Here is a 22346-nt window from a genome sequence, read left to right on the forward strand (position 1 = left end):
GACCCCTTCCCAGAGCCCCCGTGGCCGTGCCCAGGCCGCTCAGGCTGGTTCACACGCGGGTCAGTGACTCGCTTAATGTGGCAGAGCCCCAAGAGCCAGGTCTCCGCTGTCCCTAAAGGACTGGTTAAAACAGAGAGAACCGTGCCCTGCTAGAGGCAGCTGTGAATCTGTCCGCTCCAGAAGGAACGCAGTTTTCCGTCTTTTCACCTCGAGCGGGAGACCCCAGTACCCAGCCACCTCCTATACCACTGCCATTCACTGTCTCGTCCATGCAGCTTCCGCACACAGGTCCGTGCCCTGCTGCCCGGAGAACAGAAGCCCCCAGGACTCTGCCCCACCAGCAGGGCCCTGGGCTGGGGTGGGGACTCGGGTGAAAGTTCCAGTCCGAGAGGGCTGGGCTTCAGCAGTCCGGGGTGCTGGTCAGGTGCACAGTCAGCGACGTGCAGGTGGGCTCGCCCCCTGGGGCCAGAGGGTGTGTGCACACCAACAGGGGGGGCTGGCTTCCTAAGGAGCTGCTCCCTGCCCCTGGGTATGTCAAGAGTTGGTGGCGCCAGGCAGTAACCAGTGGCTTGTAGGACGAAGGGTTCCCTCCAGTCTGTGGGAGCCACCTCCTCTCCGGGTCAGGGAGACAGGGGGTCACAGGGCCAGGGCAGTGGCTCCATTTCTCCTCCACACCCTGTCCTGTTCCCAGCTCCCCCTCTTCCTCCATGCTGGGAGCCCCTGCAGGAGGGAGGAAGCCCGTCAGAGGCTTTGATGAGCGGCTGCTTTAAGGAAACACTCCGGGCTCTGGATCTAAAAGGAACATAAGCGGCGGCCAGAGGAAGACACAGTCTAGAATAGATGTCCCTACGGTTTTTCTAATGCGCTTGTCGGTTTCCCCTCCGACGAAGGCAGATAGGTAAGGCATTCCCACCTGGGTCCTGGTAGAAAATGTTCTCCCTCTTCCATCTCTCCAACTGGGGGCCTTCTCTGGCTATGGGAACTTAGATTATTTTTTGGAGGTGGGGACATCAAGCCACACGCCACTGTCCTCCTTCCCTTCCCATGACAGATCATTAAATTATTCCAGGGGAGCCGGAGCTCTGAGGCTAAATTACTGCAACGGCCGTATCATGGCAACTGAACCTGTCTCCCGTTCTAGCACTTTCTTCTGCATCTGCAGCCGCCGAGAAACTTGGTCGAGAAAAGTCATTATCAGGCCCGGGCAGAGAATCCAAGACACTAAATGTCCCGGAACCCGCCTGTCTCTGCGGACCCACAGGGCAGCGCCCCCCCCCCCCGTTGGGGCAAGCTTTGCACGCGTAATGAAGCTGATTAGGGACATGGGGGCGCTTAGTATGTGACGTAGGAGCTTTTGTTGACAGGCAGAGAAGGCCCCTCTCTTTCTGTGGCCCTGATTTTTACCCTCGGCCCTGGCAGAGCCGATGTGCACGCGGGGAGGTGGCCCGTGAACAGGTGACGTCAGAGAGTGATGCTCGTGGTGCCGACTTGTCATGGCGCGATGGGCTCTGCGGTACCTGGCCGTTTGGTGCAGATGGTCAGGGAAGGCTTCCTAAAAGGGACGACTCTGATCTGAGACCGAGCTGTTGAGCAGATGTGCAGGGACTGAGGCAGGCGGAGATCCAGGCGCCCCAGCCGCCCAGGCCCTGAGGCCCTGTGGCTCTCACCCCGAGTGTGTCCTGCTCACTCAAAGAATTTGAAGCCCCTCGAAAGAGGACCCTCGTCAGGACGAGGCTCACAGAATAAGAGCCTTCGTATCTGCCATGGTGCCAAATGGAAGCAGAATTCATGCCCCTGCTTTAAATACTTGGGTGAATGGGTGCCTGATAGCTGCGGGCAGGGTTGTGGAGCCCACAGGGGACCAGTGGAGGATGGGAGAGGCGGCACCCAGGACGCCCAGAGACCAACGGCAGAAATCTGTCACCACCAGGGGGTCAGATGTAGCAAATAAAAATACGAAACGCCAGTTTAATATGAATTTCAGATTTTAAAAATGCTTTAACTACAGTGGGGTGAGGAGATTTGGTTTGGGTTTTGTTATTTTGTAGTGTAAGTATGTCACGTGCAATATTTGGGACATAGTTATCCGAAACAGTTACTTGTTCTGGGTCTGAAAATCTTATTTTAACTGAGTGTCCTGTGTTTCATCTGGCAGCCCCCAGCACTGGGGGCCAGAGTGACAAGGCGGGGAGCCAGAGAGCAGTCGAGAATGGAGGAGGGGCTGCCTAGGGGAACTGGTGTCGTGGCGTGCAGAGCTGCTGTCGGAGAGGGGGCCCCAAAGGAGAAGGACACTGGGAAGAAGTACCCCAACCCCTCTCTGCTCACAGGGGAGTCGGGGTGATGCCTTGTGGGGTTTCTCCCCACAAGGGGAACCTTGTTTCAAGTGAAATCGTCCCCCAGAATCCCAGCTTGCAAACCACACTTCCCTCTTTCCAGCTGGGGAGGGTGAGACAGACAGAGCATCCCTGCGGCCACAAGGACAGCCCACTGGGGGAGAGGGGCATTGGTCTGTGGGCTTCCGGTCCCACCTCTGCAGCTTGGCTTTTTGAAGGTAGGCGGGGCGGGCGCCTTCCCCTTTCCTCATCTGTAAGATGGGTTTCTGGTCTTGGCCCAGAAGCCCCCCCGCCACTGGCTGGGAGGGCAGGAGAAAACACAGTTAGCTTTACCTACCTCACATGATTTCCCCCATTCATTCTGTCATTCACTCCTTCATTGGTTCGTTTTGCTTCTTAGTGAGTGCTCACTAGAGGCCCAGCTCCATGTGAAATGGCTCAGACATACTATCTCATTTAATCCTTACCACCACTCAACAGAGCAATTATCCCCATTTTACAGACGAGCAAGCAGAGGCAGAGAGTAGAGGAGCCAGCTTGACCCCCAGCCTGTGCAATTCAGCCCTACACCCCGTCTATGCTTCTGGATTCCTGACAGCTCCCAGCTTGAAGGGGGGCCACTCAAACAGGGGGCACAAACTCATCCTCGCTGTTGGGAGCACAGCTCCCTGCCAGGGGGTAGGAAACATCACATCTGATGCAGACAGAATTTCTGTTTTACTGGGGGCCTGAGTGCAACCAGAGAAACCGAGTCTGGTTTAAATTACCTCCCACTCTGCCCCACAAGAGCCGAAAACCTTTGATTGTTTTTCTGTGCTTACGCTTCCCCAGCCCAGCCCATGCCCACCCCAAGACCCAGGTCACTGCCTACCTGCTGCCTCAGAAAAAGCCGTAGCCACACTTCCTCATCATCCAATGGACTGAGGAGGGGAGGCAAGGACGGGGAGGCACAGCCCAGATCCGCACAGACAGCCCCTCCCCTGAGTGCTGCGAGGGAGCAGGGATAAAGCACGTGGGGGGCTTTGTATGTCGCCAGAGACACGTTAACTTACCTCTCCCTCCTCGTGAACTTCGCAAATGATGCTCCTTAACTGGGTCCCGAGACGATCAGTGGTTGCTGCAGAGGGGGGCCTCCTTCCCTCTGGCTGCTGGTTCTCCTCTCCCTGCACACGTGCCTACGGCTCTTTGGTCGTCCCACACCCCAACTCTTGTCTGGCCCTAAAAGGGTACTGTGTCAGGGGAGAGCCTCCCCACCCCACACACTCGGATGCTTGGCGGCATGACCCGCGTTCACACACGTGAACCTGCCCTCCAGAGCCCATGGCTCTGTCCCTGACTCCAGGCTGGGCATGGCCCCGGTTAGACCCCTGTGACTCTCAGCTTCTGGTGACCACCCGACTCCCAGCCTCCCCTTCCCCTTCTGTGATTGAATGGACTTCTGCATTGGTTTGCTTGGCCCGAACAAATGGGCCCGCTCACAAATCCGTTTCTTCCTCTCCCTGCATTTCAAAACTCGCCAGCCACCCTGAGCCTGGGGTGTTTTATTGTTGTTTTCTTTCCCAGACTTTTAAAAATAATATTTGTCCCAGCCAGGGTGAGTGCCTCTCCTCCCCCTCCGCACTGGCAGGCTCAGGGGCATGAATCACTGTCCTCACTCCCTGTCTCCTGCCATGCCCCCGGGATGGCCTCCAGCACCTTCCATCGATTGGCCGGCGCTGTGGATTTGCCTCTCGCGCCTTCTTGCACAGCTGCCTTGCCGTAATCCCCTGCGGCTGTCGGCCTGGCTTTCTCGGAAGATCAGGTGCTAAGGTGACTCAGTTATCGGAGGCACACCCCAGTCCGAACCGCAGTGGACCAGAGAAGTGGTCACCTCCCAGCGTGGACTTGTCCATCTGGGGCCTCCTGGGGGACACGGTGACCACACTCTGTGCCTCTTCCCAGCTCAGGTGGATGCTTGGAACTCTCAGGGAGGTGGTAGAGGGCGTCCATAGCGGGTTTTCTAATGTGCTGGGTGTCTGGAGTGTTCCTCCTAATGGCAGGTGTCAGAAGCCTCTAGAATGCCGAGCTCTTTAGAAGCTGCCCTCTGTATCTGTCATCATCTTTTCGGCCTCTTTTGTGCTTCCTCCATCATTTGCCTGACACGGCTTCCCAGTGGCTGGCGGGCTTCAGCTAGACCCGGAGGACTTAGCTCCAGGGCAGAAGTGGGCTACTCTGCCCAGAGGGGCAAAGTGTGGCAAAGCTGGAAGTCAGGGAGCTCCACAGACGAGGGCACCGGCTCTCAGACAGCTGTCCCCTCACTGTGTCACATGCACCCTGGGAGCTCTGGCCCCTGAACGTAGAGCATCCGGCGTGGTGTCAGAACATGATATGCATCAGCCAGCGCTGGTCCGCTCCCCACTCTCTGGCCGTTGGGCCTGGCGTCGAAGATCTGGGTGACCAGAGACAGAAAAGTGAGGAATAGAAGACCTTTACACGTCTGTCTACTTGCTTCTCTGCTGAGCAGGTCTCTAGGCAGGGGGGCCGGACACTCACCGCCAGCAATGAGGGCTCCCCAGTAAATGCCTTTGACCATCAGTCCTCTCTGAAAATGTCGATCACTCAGTGGACGTCTTTCTAAAATACACAGTGCCTTTCCCTACCTGGACGCGGGACGCTGCGCCCAGCTGCCACGTGGGTGCGATCAGAGCCGTCCTGGCGTGCCCGCTGTTTGCTCCTGCAGCTAACATTCCCAGGCTGCTGTGTTGTGCCACTTCGTTTAAATATCATATTTTGGTTTAGGGGGCCTAATTCGGGGGTTGGCAAAATAAGGTTCAAGTGGTGCCAGCCTCCCCCCCTTTTTTTTGTAAATAAAGTTTTATTGGCACACAGCCGCATCCGTTCATTTACATATTGCCTGTGGCTGCTCTCACGCTAGAGTTGAGTCATTGCAAAGCCAAAAATATTTGCTGTGTGACCCTGTGCAGAGGAAGTGTGCCCGCCCCTGGCCTGACCCATGGCTGTCAGTTATCACTTGTTGAGGCCTGTGGGGCACCTGCCACTATTAACCCCTTTGCCCTCCCCAGCTGCTCCGGGATGCGAAATTAGATAAACAAGTTTGTAAAGTAAAAGTAGATAGATTTCGGTGGGCAGGGGCCAGGGTCAAGGGCTTTCCCATAGGTGACAGGCGGAAGCGTAAGGTGTGGGTGTTGTGGCGTCGTCATCAGATGGCGGGCTCTTACCTTCCTTCCGGGTTCTCTGGGTTCTAGATGAGCGAGAGCATCTGTGCAGGCGGCAGGAGCTTCGTGGCCTCGACAGCACACAGCCCGCTTCGCTCTGAGCCCCTGGCTCCCCGAGTCTCTGTCCTGGGCCCCTAAGTAGTGGCTTCGGCTCCCATCCCGTGTGTGCTCCCAAGACGGAACTGAATGGGTTCACTGAACCCCTGTAGGGGCTCCTGCCACCGTCCCACCCCGTTCTGGAGATGCTGTCGGGACATCACGTAGGCGTGTGTGGATGCTGCTCCCCCAGTGGGGTCAGAAGAGATGCCCGGGGGCCATGAACGGGGCGTATGGGTTGGTGTACCCCAACAGCTGCAGCTGCTAGGTTGTCAGGCTTCAGTCTCCCCAGATGCCTTACTCTTGATGAGTAAGTGGGGGGGGGGGTCGGTGCCTGAGGGCTGCTGTTGGGCACTCTTGACGGGGGGACCGTCCCTGGCAGTTTTCTAACCCCCCAGTGACTATGTGTCCAACCCGCCAAGCTCGGCCGAAGTTCTCCGCGCATTTGTGGGGTCCTCTCTTCTCTTCCCTTCGTGTTCTTCTCCTCGTGCACCTGCCATGCACATTGCCCAGTTAGGAGCACCTAGAGCCTGCTCTTAGCTGGAGGGGCTAGAACAGTGTGGGGGTAAGCCGCCTCCAGGCTGATGGGAACCAACCAGACATAATGGGAATTCGGGATATGAGGCCGTCCTCCTTAAGGTTCTGAGCATTGCGGTAGATCCCAAAGAGATACAATTGCCAGGGCCCTTTCTGAGTGTGGTGGAGACGTGGCAGGGGCGGGGGTGGGCACCGAGTGCGGGCAGCAGGTGTTCAGAAGTTGAGTGGCCACCCTTAATTCAGCCTTCTCGGGAGGCCTGGCCATGACCTGGCAGCAGGTGGCATGAGGGGGTGTGGGCCAGTGGTAAGGGGAGCCCCCTGCTCAGCACCCCCCAGGCCCACCCTGACCCAGGGAGTCCTGCTGCCCGCCCTGTTTTGCACGGGAGGTCACCCCAGCTTCTCCTTGCCTCACTCAGACCCCAGGGACAGACAGTTTAATCCAGTGTCAGAGGCTTCTGAGTTTGGTGATGGCTTGGGGCCCAGGGGTTCATCCCTCAGTGGTCCTCGCCGGGGCAGCAGCAGATTTGGGCAGAACGAAAGGTGTGGAGGGGTCCACGGGTTTCAACCCGGCAGGTGACTTCCCGAGTTTCTCCACCCACTTTGATATTTCCTGGGGTTACCGTGGAGATAGCAGACTTGGCAGAGGTGATAACAGTGAGCGAGAGACGAGGCAGATCCATTTTTTAACCAGATTTAAGCCAACAAGAAAGAGGCTGGGTTTTCTTTTTTTCCTTTTTAATTTTTTTTCTTCCTCCTCAACCAACATTGCCTGTTCTGAGGATAATGACACCAAAGGGTGTTAAATTGGTTCTGAATGTCCACCTCTGGCTGGCCACATTCTTGTAACGATTTCATTAGCCTGAATTATCCACTTTATTTTCTTGTAATGGGATTAGCTGTACTTGAGGCAGCTGAAGACCGGAGGGGGAGAAAGTGGGGGAGAGCGTCTGCTGTGGATTTCATTAACTCACCCCGGCAGAGGCGTGGAACTGACCAGAATGTGCGCCCCAGGTCGGGGGTGGTGTCTTGATCCTCTCCTTCCGCAAGGAGGAAGGAACACAAGCTGTTCGAATGGGCTAGCTAGGCCCAAGGGAAAACAGGGGTGCCTGGGTCTGGCTGAAGGATGCCTCCCCGGGGACAGTTTCTTCCAATTATCTTATAAAACTGGTAGGTCATGTGGGTAAGATGGAGAACTGCTGCTTTTTTTCAGGGCACCAAGAGTCACAAGATCACATCTGGCTCTCTCAGCTCGTGGCTGAAAGCCCCTGGGGTCCACCAGGAGGGGCCTGCCTGGCCCAGCCTTCTCCTTCTCCGCTTCGACCTGAAACCCCATAAGGGCTTGGAAGCTGTCCCTTCCTTGGCACCAGCGCAGATCCTTTTAATGGTTGAGAGCATCCTTGTCTAGAGCTTCCATTTCTTCATTCCCGTCATATGCCAGGAACCCTGGATCCAGCAGCCTTGTAGGGTGGGGTGATCATTTTTCAGGTGACAGAGCTGAGCCTCAGAAAGGTGACGTCATGTGTAGAGCTGGGATCTGAACCCACGTCTGACTCCACACTTCCGTTCTTTCAGTGATGCTGGGACTTGGCCCCTCACATTCAAAACTAGACCCCTGCAGCAGCTCCCCACTTTCAGAGCCCCTTGCGAGTTAGAGGCTTCACCTCACTGTGTGCGCTTCGGACTTCCATGATGACCACCTGCCTTTCCATCTCCCAAATTGTATTCCGCAACTGTGTCCTGAGAGATGCTAATAGGTTTTCTTGTTTGGGGGTAGGAGGGGTTCGGTGGCCAGATGAGTTTGAGAAATACCATGTCTTCTCTGTCACTCTTCCAGATCCACCTTCCATGCACCTAAGACCTTAAAAGCACTGACAAGGTCTGCAGCAGAGAAGCTTGCTGAACTCTGTTTAACCAGCTAGCTCTCAAATTTATTTAATTCCAGAAGCCTTTTTATACAAAAATACCTATTAACATCTTTCAGGACAAACTTGAAAACTACTGTTTTTAAAGGGTTACCTTTGACCTTAAAACTACTTTTATGACATCTTCTGCCTAAGGACTATATTCAGGTTCAGCAGACAGTATTCAACCTTCAGTCGCTTCTTGAATCCTTCAGCCACGCACAGATGGACCCCCTCTAGTTAAGAGCACAGGCTTTACAATTTCCTTCGGCCTAGGGTTGGGTCCTGGCTCTACCATTTAATATAGCCTTGTGAGTTTTCTGTTAAGTCCCTTAAGCAGCCTGAGCCTTAAAATAGGCCCATAACCCCTGCCTCACAGGATTGCTGAGGATGGCATGAAGTTATACGTGGGATATACTTATATACAATGCCCGGCCCATTGTGTGCCTTCAAAGGATGTGACTCCAAAACAGACCTGTGACAGTCAGTTGGAGGAGCAGGAGAAAAACCTTAGAATTTCTGTTTCTATGTATGTTTTATCTTATCCTTTCAGATGGCCTAATTTTTAAATATTTTATGGTGTACGTATAGAGTGAAGCAGCAGTACGTAAGTACATTTACAAATTAAAAGTGTACGTATATTCAGGATGAATGCTCATAACTATTTTATTGAGAATGTGCATCAAGCCCAGGATTAAAAAAATTGAAAACCACAGGCTTATCAGTCATTGAGAAAAAGGCTGTGCCCTGTGGAGGGCAGAGCATGCCTGGCCCGCTGTTCTTTCCCAGCACAGAGCTCAATGTCTACACTCAGGGCACATTCAGGAAATAGTTGCCCAGTGAGTGAAGGACTTGTAGTATCTGAAGGACGAGGCACGTTTGGATTCCTTTCTTGCCTCAAATCCAGGTCCGGGTCCTGGAGGATGATGAGCAGTGATTCCTTCGGTGGATGTGTAGCCGTAAGCGGTCCACCCCTGGAGTAGATGCCATAGAGCAAAATGCACTGGCAAGACCCTCTGCGTCTCATGGAGCTTAGAGTTCCACAGAGACCACATTGTGTGAAGCCAAGCCAGCTGGGGCCGCTGGGCTGCAGGCGGCCAGGAGAGACCCAGTCCTGGCTAACAAGGGGGTGAGGAAATTTCATCACTTTGGAAGTACGGCAGCCCTTCTGATTTCTTGGAACCAAACCAGAACGGGAACTCGGATGTGGAGGTGATGGACAGGCGGCCCACAGGCTGTGTCTGTTGTATTTGGCGACACAGGGTCCAGAATGCTTTGACTGTGTTACCAATATTTGGAAATCGCATTTCTCAAAAGCATCTGGAGTGCGGGACGGTTTAGAAGAAAGAGAAGATCTGCCAGTCCTGGGCCTGGGCGTCCCACTGGCCATCCAGAATGGGGCTGAGTCGTCCATGCCCCCTTTTGGTGGAGCCGGGGTCCTGAACCTAGAGCAGGTTCCCACGGTCCTCTCACGTGTTCCCACATGTGCTCACTCACTCACTTGCTCTCCCCCATCAGTCCAGCCTGGAAACGACTGCCAGGGTCACCCAGCTGGTGAGGGCAGAGTCAGGCCAGAAGGTCCCATCCCTTGGGGCCATGTGCCCTCCTTGCGGAAGCCTCTGGAGAGAGAGTGTGGGCCCCGCCTGGAACGCAGGCCCCAACTCTGATTCAGGGATAGCATTTAACTGCTCGTCCCCAGGAGTCCTCATCTAGAAAACGAGAGGGTCACGCTTGCCTGGAAAGGACCCCATGAAAGGCTATTGAGAAAAGCTAAATGCTGTCCTCTGTGCTTCCTTTCTCACTTTCTTGGAAACCAGGCGATTTTTCAGCCTCCAAGAGGCCAAAGTGAAAGGGAGGATTGCTCTGATGGAGACAAGGTAACCTTTCTACATCCGGCTCTCACCGTGATGAGTGGTGAGTAATTGGAAAAGTTCAGTCTAAGAGTCACCCTTTAAAAAGAGAGCGAGAGAGAACAAAAGAGGAAGAAATCGCATGCCCAAATTGGTCTCGGTTAAACGTCTCCGAGAGCCAGTGCCCGAATAGGCTCCAGTCCGCGGTCTACACGCACTCCCTCTGGGGGAGCACACACTGGCTGCGGCAGGCCAACGACAGCCAGGCTCCCCGCCCGCGTCCGCACCTCGGCCGAGGCTGTCTGGAGGGAACCGCGTCTTCTCTTACCCAGCGGGGCTCAATTCTGAACTTCATTGTCTGGGTCCTAGACCCCTGGTAAATCCTGGGCCCCATGTTTGTTTGCTGCAACGTATGCACTGCAGTCAAAGGGATGGATGTGGGTGCCTTGGAGGGAGCAGCTTCCCCGGGGGCCACACACTCCTGTAATCACCTGCGGTTACATGAAGACGCATCCTCAGGACAGAAGAACCCGGTGTTCTGCCCCCCAAACGTGACCGTGCGGCCCCAGTAGCATATGGGTGGTCAGGATAGGGACCTGGCACTCGGGCAGGACTCTGAAGGCCGAACGCGTGACTGAATTGAGAGTACATGCTAGGTATAGGCCTGCACTCTGCGGATGCAACAGGGGCTAAGGACCCGGCCGTCGTGGAGTGTTCTTTCTGTTTCTAGAATAGGGAGGGGAGAGACAAGTAAACAAGCCATTTCCGACAGTGCTCAGATGTGACAGAGTGGCCGGTGGGGTAGGGAACCACATTAAATACAGTGGCCTCTTCGGAAAGGTGGCGTCTGAGCCGAGATCAAATGACAGGAAGGAGTTGATTGTGGGCACATCTAGGTAAGGAGGAGAGGTCCAGGTCATGAGAAGAGTAGGGTCAAAGGCCCTGAGGCAGGCATAAGTTTGGCGGTTTCGGGAGCAGGAGGAAAGCCAGTGTTGTTGGATTAGCCTCCTTCTCCCTGTGTGAGGTTGAAGGCTTGGACAAGGCTGCCTTGATCGAAGGCTTTGGTTTGGTCGCATTGCAGAAGTGGGGTGTTGGGGCCTGCGCCCAGGCCTCTCTGTACTGCAGAAATCACCTATCATAGACGGTGGGATGGGTTTGTCTCGTCGACCCGTCTGTCTCTCCTTGCCTCAGTTGGGGCCCTTCTCCACATGGGGACTGTTAGGGAGGCCTCAAGACGGGACACCAGGCAAAGCAGCTGCCCACCTGCCACGTTCATTCCCCAGTGGGAATGACTGGTGGGTCCGTGAGTTCACGGGTAGACCCTTCTTTAGGACGGTGGGCACAGAGGGGAGAGATCAGGAGCCCTGAGCTGTGGCCCCTAATCGGCTGAGTTAAGAGGTTTGATTGCAGAGCCCTCTTGTGTCTGCAGGGCAGAGGGGGCCCCCATGCCTGCCCGCCAGGCGAGTGTCCCCATCTGACCCACCGTTGCCTCCCTCCAGCACCTAGTACACAGGGAACCTTGGGTTGGTTGTTGCTGCGCAAACAGGGCTTGTAAATGCTGAGTGATCAGAGGCACAAGGGGACAAGCTGCCCACTTGGAGCCCCGCTCAGCTCATTGCCACCTGTGGGACCTCGGACGGGACACCGCACCCCCTGGTAGTAAGGACTTGCTGAGTAACCTTGGAGAACTCACATGACTTCCCTGAGACTCATTCTCCGCACTGACAAAAGGGGAATGGCAATGCGTGGCCCCTGAGACTGTGTGAGACCACGTACAGCAGAGGCTCCACAGGCTGGGCCGTAGCCTGGAAGCCCCGGGGGGACGGAGGGGGACGCTGTGTCGGAAAACTGGTGCTGGTGGTGGGGGTGTATTTGAAAGGCTTCTCTTTGGCAGGAGATTTAGCCCTTTCTTCTTACCTCCAGAAGGAAGAGAAAGAAGCCTGGGGTTTATTCTTATCACAGACCACCCCTTCATCTTGTTGAGACCACACTGTTGGCTGACTCTGGGTCCCTTGGGTGACAGCTGAGATTTTTCTCCCCCCTCAGCAGTGCATTGAGCGCAGGTGGAAGAGGAGGCGTGCCAACAAACTTCCCCACGTGACTCGGCACCTCTGCTGGGCCGCTGGCTTCTCCAGCAGACCCAAATAGGAGAGTGATAAGGACTTACGTCCTGGGAGCAGAGGGGCTGAGGCTCTTCAAGGTGTGCCTGACCCCCACTTGGTGTCAGCGTACAGGTCCGAGGGGCAGGCCAGCCTCCCAGTCAGCTCATTAAGCCCCAGAAGCCAGGCATCAGAGGAGATGCACAACTGTCAAGTTCTGCATCTCTGGAGGGTTCTCTGTGCCTCGCCCTCACCTCTCCTCTCACTCCTTTCTCCTGATCCCATCGCTTCAAACAAGGAGGGGAGAGAGAGGAGGATTCATCCCTTTTCAGGAGCAGAGCCCAAACCCCAGCAGCCGCCAGCCAGGGCTGGAGTCCGGTTGGGGGGCACGCAGCGTGTGCAGAGGGAGGAGATCCCCACATGTACACCCGGCGTGTGCGCGCGCACACCACACACACACACATTGTGTCTGCGTTCAGGCCTGTGTGCAGACATGATTTGCATGCCCAGACCTGTTTATGAGGGCTGGGCATAATTGGCTCGCCTCGCTCAACACCTCACACTCCCCCAGCTCTCCCTCCCCTCTCTCCCTCCCACCCCTACACACCTCAGAAGGAATTAGAAACGTGACAACAAACTCCAGGCGTGGAAAAGCCACCGGTCTGCCGGCAGTCACGTGCTCTGGGTGCGGCCGAGGGGGTGGGGCTGCGGCGTGGGGCAGTAATTGCTGAACCCAAGGTGAATGAAGTAATTGGAAAAGTGAGGTGTGAGTTTGTTATGAAGTGTGAGCGTGGTGGGGGAGGGAAGGAGGGCCATGTTTAAAAGCCCGGTATGTCCTCTTTATTCACAGCTTCTGATACAGTAATTGCTATTTTGTGGTTTCTATTATCTACACAGTGGGGAGCACACGCGGCTCCTTCCCCGAGCAGCAGGGTCTGGGCTGGGAGGGGGTGGGGGGGAGCGCCTGGGCGCCCCGCGATTTCCTTCCCTCTCTGGTCCCTGGCGGCCCTGCCGGGCCTCCCCCAGAGACAAGGGTACATGCAGAACTTCCTTCAAAAGCCACTCTTAAAAATGGCTCCATGGACCTTCCTGTCCGATAAGAACCTTAATAATGGCTGGTATTTATATATCGCTTATCTCTAAGGAGCTAAAGGTACTTCATCGATTCCCCCCCAACCTTTTTTTTTTTTTTTTTGCTTTTTAATTCTCTTTCGATATCGCTCTGAGATCATTAGTACCAGCCTTATATTATCCCGCACAGTCACACAAGCAGCCGGGGCCGGCCGCCTTCCCAGCATTGTTCTTGGGCCGGAGAAGTGGTGGCCGGGGGACATGGCCGGGTCCCCTGGCCACTTTGGCCTCCGGTTTTCTCACCTGGGAGAATAGAGGCAGTCACATTACTGTCCCCACAGTTGTTATACCCGGAAACGGTGTATTTAAAAAAGGCCTAGCACCTCACAGGCAACCGGTCTTTGGTGGCTGGGGTCACGGCAACAATCACGGTGTCTGAAGCCTCACCGTTCATTTCAGGGCTTCCCAGACATCGGGAAGTTCCTTCTAAGATCTAACCCTAATCTTGCAGCTGCTCCTTAAGTCCCAGCTCTCTCTCGTGCTATTCTCAGAAGAAAGGGGGAAACATGCTCATCAGGACCGTTTCCCTGGTCCCCTTGAAGAATAACAGGATTTCTGAAGCCACTAGAGTCTTCGGACCCAGTGTTCTGTGCCTTATAGACGGGGGCTGTGACCTCCCTAAGGGCCCCCAGCTGCCTGGGACAGGAGCCCCTGATCCATGCACGCATTCCCTCGTGGGTCCAGGACACCCCTCTGCCGTGGCCCCCCTGCCGAGCTCAGAGATGCCACTTCTCCGGGCCACATCAGCACACCGCCTTCAGCCTCTCCTCATCAGCTTTTTTCTCCACCTTTTAATTATTTTCCTTGCCTTTCTCTGGACCCTTAGCTGCTTGCCATGCATAGGGCATCTGCAGCTTGCAGCGCGCTGCAGAGAGAATTAACCTCAGCCATTTCTCTCCCCCTCTCTCTGTCATGCACACACTCACATAGGCTAACTCACCAGAAATTAGACAAGGTTACGAAGAAATCTGGGCAGAGGCCAGTGGGACCATCAAGGGACAGGACTGGAATCCGTGCCAGCAGAGGGGGGCAGTTTATACATGGCGGGAGCGCAGGGAACTGGGACTCAGTCGCCCTCTCTTGCCCTGGGGTCTTGGGTAAGTCACTGGATCCCTCGGAGTCCGAGCAGGCCATTCCCAGCCGCCCTGCTCTGGCTTCACGCCCGATGGGGCCCCGCCTCCGAAAGAGACCCCCAGTCCCAAAAGTGGCCAGTCCCCATGCTGGTAATTGAAGGACCAATGAAACATTGCCGTGGAAAGAGAGCTCCCGCTTAGCATCAGACCCGCCCAGACTCACATCCGGAACCGCTGCCTCCCTGAGCTGAGTCTCCCCATCCATGAAATGGGGGTGGCAAGGCTATAACGAACATTTGTGCTGTTGGTACGTACCCCACGGCCTGTGTTGCGTCCTCCTCACACAGCCCTCTGGGTGTTAGTGGCAAGGTGCCAGTGGTCGCGTCTACAGCCCGGGGCTACCGTGTGCTTGTTCCAAAAATGCCACCAGACGTCCCCTCTGGGCCAGGCACTGGGCTCCTTGCTGCAGATCCCCTGACGAGCAAGATAGACGTCGTTTCTGCTGTTGCAGAGCTGAGCTCCAGCCTCAGGGGAAGGCAGAGAGCGCCCAGGTGTCCACATCACAGTGCCCTGGTTGAGGAGCCCTGACTGCCGGGGGGCCGTTCAGCCCAGCCCGGGGGGGATGAGCAAAGGCTGCTTGGAGTTGAAGCAGTGGTGAAGCCAGGGCCTGCGAGAGCCTGGAGCCTGGGGCAGGGTCGTCCGCACCCTTGTCCGTACAGCACCCAGCATGGCCTGGGCACGTGGGAGGCGCTGGCTAAGGCCTGCTTTTACCAGTCTGAGTCTGACCTCTGTCGCTCTCGGGTCCTCATGGCCATCAGATGCACCATCCCTGCGGTCCCCACATTTCTCTGAAGAACTTGGAGCCAAAGGACCGTTTATCTGAATGAGCCTACGAGAAAACTCATCTGGCCACTGCTCTCCCTGGCCGAGGCTCTGGGACTCCCGCGCAGGAAGAGAGGCAATGCCTGTCATGGGATGCTTCGGCCTTTAGGTGGCAGAATAAAGCAGGGTTTGCAGGCCCCACTCCTCAGGCCCTCCCACCTCACCTTCCTGCTTGTCCCCACCTGCCCAGCCTCTGGGCCCCAACCACACCCCCTCGAGCCCCCTCCGGATGAGCCAGAGCTTCAGCCAGGCCTGGAAGACTGACAGAGCTCCGAGGCCTACCCCCTCCAGCCCCTCCCCTCCCCGGGAGGCCGGCCTTGTCGCCAGCCTTGGGGGGAGCTGCTAGGGGAGCTCAGAGGAGACGTGCAGATTCATTTTGAGGATTCATAATGCCGCATTTACACACCATCCTGCCTTCAGAAATTGGGCTGGCAGATGCCTGGTCATGCTGGCAGGGCTGCGGGTTAACGCCTCGGATTTAGCTTATATCATTTCACGAGAGCTTATGGCCTTTACTGTGTTTTTACCCAATCGGTCTTTGGCCCTGAAGCATCCTAGGCCGTTGAGTGTATGTGCCGTGTGCCCAGCCAACCACAAGTGTGTGTAGATTTTCAAATAAAATAACACCTCTTCAGATGCCGTACACATTAAATATTTATCGGCGGCAATTTGTGCATATATATTTGATAAATGGCCATCGGGATAGGGTTGGGGTGGGGGAATGAGACAGGAGAGCCAGAGAGGCCTGATCCTTTTGTCCGGGAATTTCTCGAACGTTTATCTGGGAGGAGAAGGTTGGGGGAGGGCAGGGGATGGTCCAAGCTGTGTTTACCTGTTTGATCCCTGTCACGGGGAGCCAAGCCATTTTCTTCTCCAGAGCTTTGCCTGACTTTGGCTTAGCAGATATCAAAACTAAAGCCCGGAGGTAGGGGATGTGGGGTTTAGAGGGAGTAGTTGTGTGTCATTCCGGCACTGAGCGCTGAAGAAACATCCCGGGGCCCGGGGCCGGGGGCAGAGGCTCATCCTGCTCGCTCCACGCAGACTTGCTGTGTGCTCAGCTCAGCCGTGCAGGCGGATTCAGGTCAGGAGACCCTGCTGACTCCGAGTCCGGATCCCTGGCCTGTGCACATGTGCAGCCCTGTGCCCTGGCCACTCGTGTGCGGGGCTGCGTGCCCCCTGCCAGATAGCCCACAGGCAAGGGGAGGCTGAGTGTGCCAGCCTGTCAGAGAGGAACCAAAAATTCTCCATCAGCATCTCCAACTCCGGTCATCCCTCCCCGCCCACCGTGATGGCCGGGATCCTGAAAGGAGAGAAGGCCAGTCATGCCCCGGAGCATGTGATAGCCGGTGGGGAGGCGACACTATTGTATGGTGTGTGCGTGCGTGTGTGTGTGTGTGTACACGCACACGTGCCCCGCGAGTACTTCTCTTTTCTAACCAGAAAGGATTCATGTGTGAGAGTTGGTCCTGCCCTCCCACACACGTACCCCAGCCCCTTTGCAGGCCTCTCTTCTTAAACTGCCGTGTTTTGCCTTTTGTTTCTAGCACCTTCGGGGAGCTGAAGACCGTCCGCTTGCCTAAGAAGATGACCGGGACGGGCACACACAGAGGGTTCGGCTTCGTGGACTTCCTCACGAAGCAGGACGCAAAGGTAAGACCGAGCTCTCCGCCGCCTACCCTATCTGTCCTCTGGGCCCTTAGTAGGAGAAGCAGCTAAACCTCTTAATGGATGAGGGCGTGTCGCCGCCCTGTGGGGTTCTCCTGCTTTTTCCCTGACCCTGCTAATTTGTGCAACTCCCTCGGAAGAAAAGGCCCTGGGTTTTGTGTTTAGAGGAGGGGAAGTTCCATGTCCCCTGCCCTCCCCACCCCCCCACGTGACATCTGCAGGAACCTGGGTTACAAGGTAGGGAGGCCAGTGGGTTTCCCAGGCTCCCCGGTCGTGAGCACCCTGAGGCGGGCGGCGTGGGAGACGCTGTGCAGCATGGCAGGGGCTGGGGGCCAGCACTTCGGGAAGGAGACACGGCCACCGGGACACACACGTCTTTCCCCTCATCTTCCCACTCGTGGCCGGGGCCTCTCAGTTGTGCTGGTTATAGGTGAGGTCAGCCCAGGGAGGTGTATAAGCACAGCTACAGAATTTTCCAGGATCCTTGGAGACAGGGCACCTTTCATTTTGGAAGCAAGGAAGCCTCTCAGGATTTGGGCTCGGTGCAGCACAGGGGGAGGGGGGGCAGTCCAGTGGGTGCGGGGCCCAGCCCGGCAGCAGATGTGGGAGCAGAGGCGGTGTGGTCGGGGGTTCGGCTGTGTCTGGGGGCTCCATCATGAGCCTGTGCGTTTCCCCTCTGCTGGCCTCATCTTTCCTCAAGGGTACGGTGAAGCGACGGGCGGGATCCCCTCCACGTCGCACGAGGCGGCCTTCGGCAGAGCAGGGGGTGTTTGTTAGAATCACACCCGTTGGCCTTTAGCGAGCTGCCGTTGCCAGAGGCCCCGTGGGTGGAGCCGAAGGTGACATCTCAGGGACACAGCTGCAGCCTTTGTGGGCCCTGGGAACACGCGCAGGCACACAGGGCACTCCTGGGACCTCGGGGAGCCTTGCCAGCCACCTTTGTCTCGGCGTCTTGAACTCAAGTGCCTGTTTTGTTGACACGTGGCCGCGTTTGTCCGGACATCTGCTCCCCTTTCTTCTCGGCTGGCAGTCTTTCCCTTTGCCTCCTGTGCGTGGCAGCAGGGGACGGCACCCCCTGCGCGCAGCAGGCCCTGCCTGGCCCCGGTTCCCGTCAGCGGAGCAGGCACCTTTGGGGGACCCGCGTTGGCTCGGAGGGAAGCCGCCCTCCCACCGGCCGCGTGGCCTCCCGAGCCCTGCCCTGCACCTCAGGTTCTTCAGCTGTAGGACAGTGAGGGGTACAGAGCCGTTGTTGGATATCGGGGTCCTGCGTCAGACTGTGAGCAGGGGAGAACAGGAGCGGGGAGCCCCTCCCCGCCCCCGAGAGCTGCCTCTTCCGAAGGGGCTCCTTAGACCGCCTGAGTCGGACTCCTGGCCCTGCCGCTACCTGCTGGGTGACCGTGGGCAAGCGCCTTACTTTCTGTGTGCCTCGGTTTCCCCCTTCATGAGACGGTGATAGGGTTTTCCTCATCGGGTGGTCGTGGGGTTGGGATGGGGTGGTGGTCTTGGGATGGCGCTGGCCCTGGGGGCTCCGTGTGTTCGCTGTGATGAGGAGGAAGGTGGTGACGCTGGTGCCAAGGGCGCTGATCTAAAAAGGAGGAGGATGGGACAGAGCAGAGCGAAGAGGCGTCCGAGCCCCGCAGCTGGAAGGCATCCGTCTTCCACACGGCGGCCTCTCTCTGGGGCGGAGGGTGCTGTCAGAACGGACGTGGCTCTTGGTGCCGGAGGGTCAGACCAGGCCATGGGCTCCCAGCCTCCAGTTCCAGGTGCCACATCGCGGGGACGCGGTCGGGGCGGTTGTATTCTCCAGGATCCCCGGGACAGAAGGGGCCCCTCGGGTAGGCAGGGCAGAGCAAGCGCCCGGGTGGGCGGCTCATGGCACCAGAGCCAGGCTGCAGAGGATGTTTCCGAAGGCCGGCCAGCACAGCCCTCTGGTGATTAATGCAGGTCACTCCTCTCGCTTCACCCCTTCCCCACCTTCCATTCTGGGCTCCGGGAGGAGAAAGGGCAGCCGAGGACAGGGAGGACTCAACTCACAGCCCCTCCGGGATTGGCCCCTCCTGCCCCTCAGCTCTGACAGGCGGCCGGCCCGGCTCTGGGGCCACTTCTGGCCCTGGCATCCCCGCACCCCTGCAGCAGCTCTCCCCTGTGGCCGCCACCCTACGAGCTGGCCCTCGCCAAAGTGTGAACCCACCGGGAGCGCATCTTCCCTGCACATATCCCTTCGCTCTTTTCGCCTCCTGGGGAAGCTGCTTCTCCCTGTCCTTCTCGGTGTCTGTCTGAAGAACTTTATTGTCTTCCGAGCGGCACGTGTAGCGCCCGCCGCTGACCCAGAGCCGTGCGCGCTGCATGCTGGTGAATAGAACTCTGACTACTGTACGTGCCAAACCAGCACGAGGGTGGCTGGGAGTCTGAGGAGGGAGTGCGAGGCCGTGGGGAGACACGAGTAGAACACCCCAAGATCGCGGCTTACTTCCGCAGGAGGAATTTGTGGGAATGCTAGAGGAATGTGCCTGATCCCCATTCCCACGGCGGGCTTCCCCTGCATGGCTCTCCTCCTTCAGAAGCCCTCGAGGACGGAGACCTCCTTTAGAAGCCTTTTCAGGGCTTGACTGATTCCCTGACCCACGCGAATCCCTCACCGGGGGCTTCACTCCTGTTGCCTGGCAGGACGCCCTCACGGAGATGGAGGTCGTCACTCTCGGCATCGGCAACCCTTGAACCTGGTGTTGGAGCCTCCCCCCCCATTCCCGGGGACCTGGGCAGTGCTCAGATGTGAGGGAGAGGAGAGAGGGGAGAGGCGGGAGGGGGTCACGAACAGCGCACTACACAGCGATGAGTCTGGAAAGCAATGGAGGAACTAACGGTTTCTGGGTGGGGCCGGGGCCTGAACCCGGGTATGTTGGCTCCCAGCACAGTGCTCCTTCCCCAGCATCAACCAGCCCATTCATCGGCTGGCAGAGGAGAGAATTAGGCCCCGGTCGGTCCCTAGAGGCAGCCCCTCGGCACTGCCGTCTGCTGGGGCCCCGACACATGCCCATCTGCACTGCCCCTGCGCCATGCACTAGTCCTCCGACCTTTCTCCGCAACACCGTGTCCCACCCCGCACGTGATCAGGGGCTTTGTTAACTGTCAGGCTCCTTTGGGTCAAGCACACACCCCCAAACTGGAAAGAGGTTCCCGGCACGAGGCTCCGCAGAGGCTGTCGTGGCAGAGCTCGGAGTAACCAGGCAACTGATGACAATAGCCAGAGGCTCCCGCGACCGATCGCACCGGCTCTGTATGTGACATGTACACCGCGTGCGCATTGTCTCACCCCAACCTGCAGCAGCCCTGGGAATTGGGCAGGAGATTTGCATCACTCCCTCCCCGTGGCTCCCCACGACCGCCAAGCTCCATCCGTCTGTGCAGCCACTGCGGAGCCCCGTGGACCGATCCCTGTGGACCGATCCCCATGCACCAACAGGAAGCCCAGCCCTGGCTCCGGGGCCGAGGCGCTACGCTGGAGGAGACCCGTCTCCCCTCATCACAGGCTCACGGGCTCAGTGAGCCGGCACATTCCCCCATCCTAGGATGCTTGTTGGCCCTTGATGTCCAGGCCAGGAAGTGTCAGTCCCTCTGAAAGTGCCAGAGTTCCCTAAAACTCCAGGGGTGATGAGCTGATGTTTCTCGAAGAACCTCCCGCCTCGAGGTGGAGGGGGCGGGACAGAGGCTGACAAGGGAAGCCTGGAAGTCAAGGACTCGAACCATCCCAGATGCAGTGGTCTTCCCTGGGTGGCCTGGGTCTGCGCTCACGTGCACGGCTCTCTCCCTGTCTCAGGCGCCACATAGCTCTCTGGACCCTGATGTTTCTAGAAGGGCAGCGTCTTGGCATTGATCAAAACTGTCAACTTCTCAAAGCCTGTCTTTGGCAGGGAGGGTGCTAAGCATTTGCATTCGTCACTATTCTTCCTCCCAGGACTCCAGGTGGTAAGTGGTGGGTGACATTTGACACCTGAGGACACTGAGGCTCCAAGGAGGTGAAGTCACTGGCCCTGGGGTCATGCAGCCAGGACTGGGCAGAGCCGGCCCGCGTGCCGACCAGATGCTGAAGCCATGCGTCCAGGGCCCTCCCTCATGGTCACTTGCTCACTTACACCGAGCGTCAGCCCCTCCTCTCTCCAGCACCCAGCAGAGAGAGGGGCTTGCCAATTAGAGACGTTTCGGTGGGGGTGGGGGGGCAGAGCATCTCTTGGGAGCCCGCCCAGGCTGAAATGAGCCCCCCCCCGCACCCAGAGAAGGAGTGAGCACCCCAGGATCAGCCCCACCAGCACACGTGTCAGCTTTCAGCCCCCCGGGCCCAACAGCAGCCTGGCCTCAGAGGAGCCCCCAGGAGCTACTGGGGTTCTTTCCTCAGCTGCCACCTCCTCTCTTTGCCCAGAGCAGGCTGGTCCCGGAGGAGGAAGGGAAGGGCGGCCCGGAAGGGAAAGGATGCGAGGAACAGACTTGGCGGCCCGGAAACCAGAATATTAATTTTTTTCCCATGCATGCGCCTTTAATTTTTCCCTTCCCGAGCCCGCCGTGCCTTTGTACTTTTGCAGTTGCAGCTGGTTTTATTTGCCGCCGCTGCTGTTGTTTTAAAAGGTCTATTTTCACATGGAATGTTATCCAATTAGCAGAGCAATGTGTTGGCTTAAATAAACACTTGGGGGGAGCCGGCAGCGGGGAGACGTGATGGCGGCTGGTGTTGGCAGGCAGAGCTGCTCTCACCGTGGTCAACAACGGTGGCTTTAATTGTGGGGTCGCACCGGTTAATGTGTCCCTACCCGTTTCTTGCTTCGGCACCCTGCCGGGGGAGGGGGCGGAGGATGGGGAGTGGACACATGCCCCCGCCCCGTGCCCCAGGGCTGGGGTGCTGCTGAGTGTTTTGTAGGGGGCCCCCATCGGGCCCGGCCGCACCCATGCTGTCACCTTGCAGACTCTGCCGATGAGGAGGGAGTTTCTGGGTGGGGCTGGGGCCCGAACCCAGGTATGTCGGCTCCTAGCACAGTGCTCCTTCCCCAGCATCAACCAGCCCATTCATCGGCTGGCAGAGGAGCACAGGGCCAACCGTGAGGGAGCCAGACGGGGCCTCTCGAGGCCAGGACGGCCGCCTCGGCACCGGGTGCCCGGTGTGGCCCGCGCAGGCCTGCGCCGTCTTGCCTGCCCTATAAACGATGGTCGCCGTCAGGTTATCAGTGATGTGTGCTCAACACATGTTTGCTTAATTGAGTGTAAGGAGGGAGTAGAGCGCAGTCTCCGTGGGGCCTGTGGGAGCGCGGCGGGGTCCAAAGGGGCCATCACCCCATGGAAATGAGGAGGCCATGGATGCAGACAAGGGGCGTCATATCCCCGCACCCCAGGTTACTCATCCATCCGCACGTCGGGAATAATACCGCCCCCCGAGGCAACTGTGAAGATGAAGGGCCAGGCCCAGGCCATGGGACAGGGCACCACAGAAAGGGCAGCAGCGGAGTGGGCCAGGCCCCCGGGGTCGGGGCTGCTGCCTGGCTCTCAGATATTCTTTGTCTCCAGACACGTTAACTGCA

At 57.5% G+C, this 22346-nt stretch overlaps 1 protein-coding gene across 2 annotated transcripts in view; it reads left to right on the plus strand.

Annotated features, from left to right (window-relative positions):
- RBM19 (RNA binding motif protein 19) overlaps nt 1-22346 on the plus strand; it is a 135092-nt gene that overhangs the window by 68187 nt on the left and 44559 nt on the right. For both annotated transcript variants that reach the window (XM_036123735.2, XM_036123736.2), the window contains exon 22: nt 16662-16767. In XM_036123735.2, the coding sequence (XP_035979628.2) occupies nt 16662-16767 (106 nt within the window). The remainder of the gene's footprint in view (nt 1-16661; nt 16768-22346) is intronic.

Source organism: Halichoerus grypus, chromosome 13, assembly GCF_964656455.1.
Source record: "Halichoerus grypus chromosome 13, mHalGry1.hap1.1, whole genome shotgun sequence".
Lineage (NCBI taxonomy): Eukaryota > Metazoa > Chordata > Mammalia > Carnivora > Phocidae > Halichoerus > Halichoerus grypus.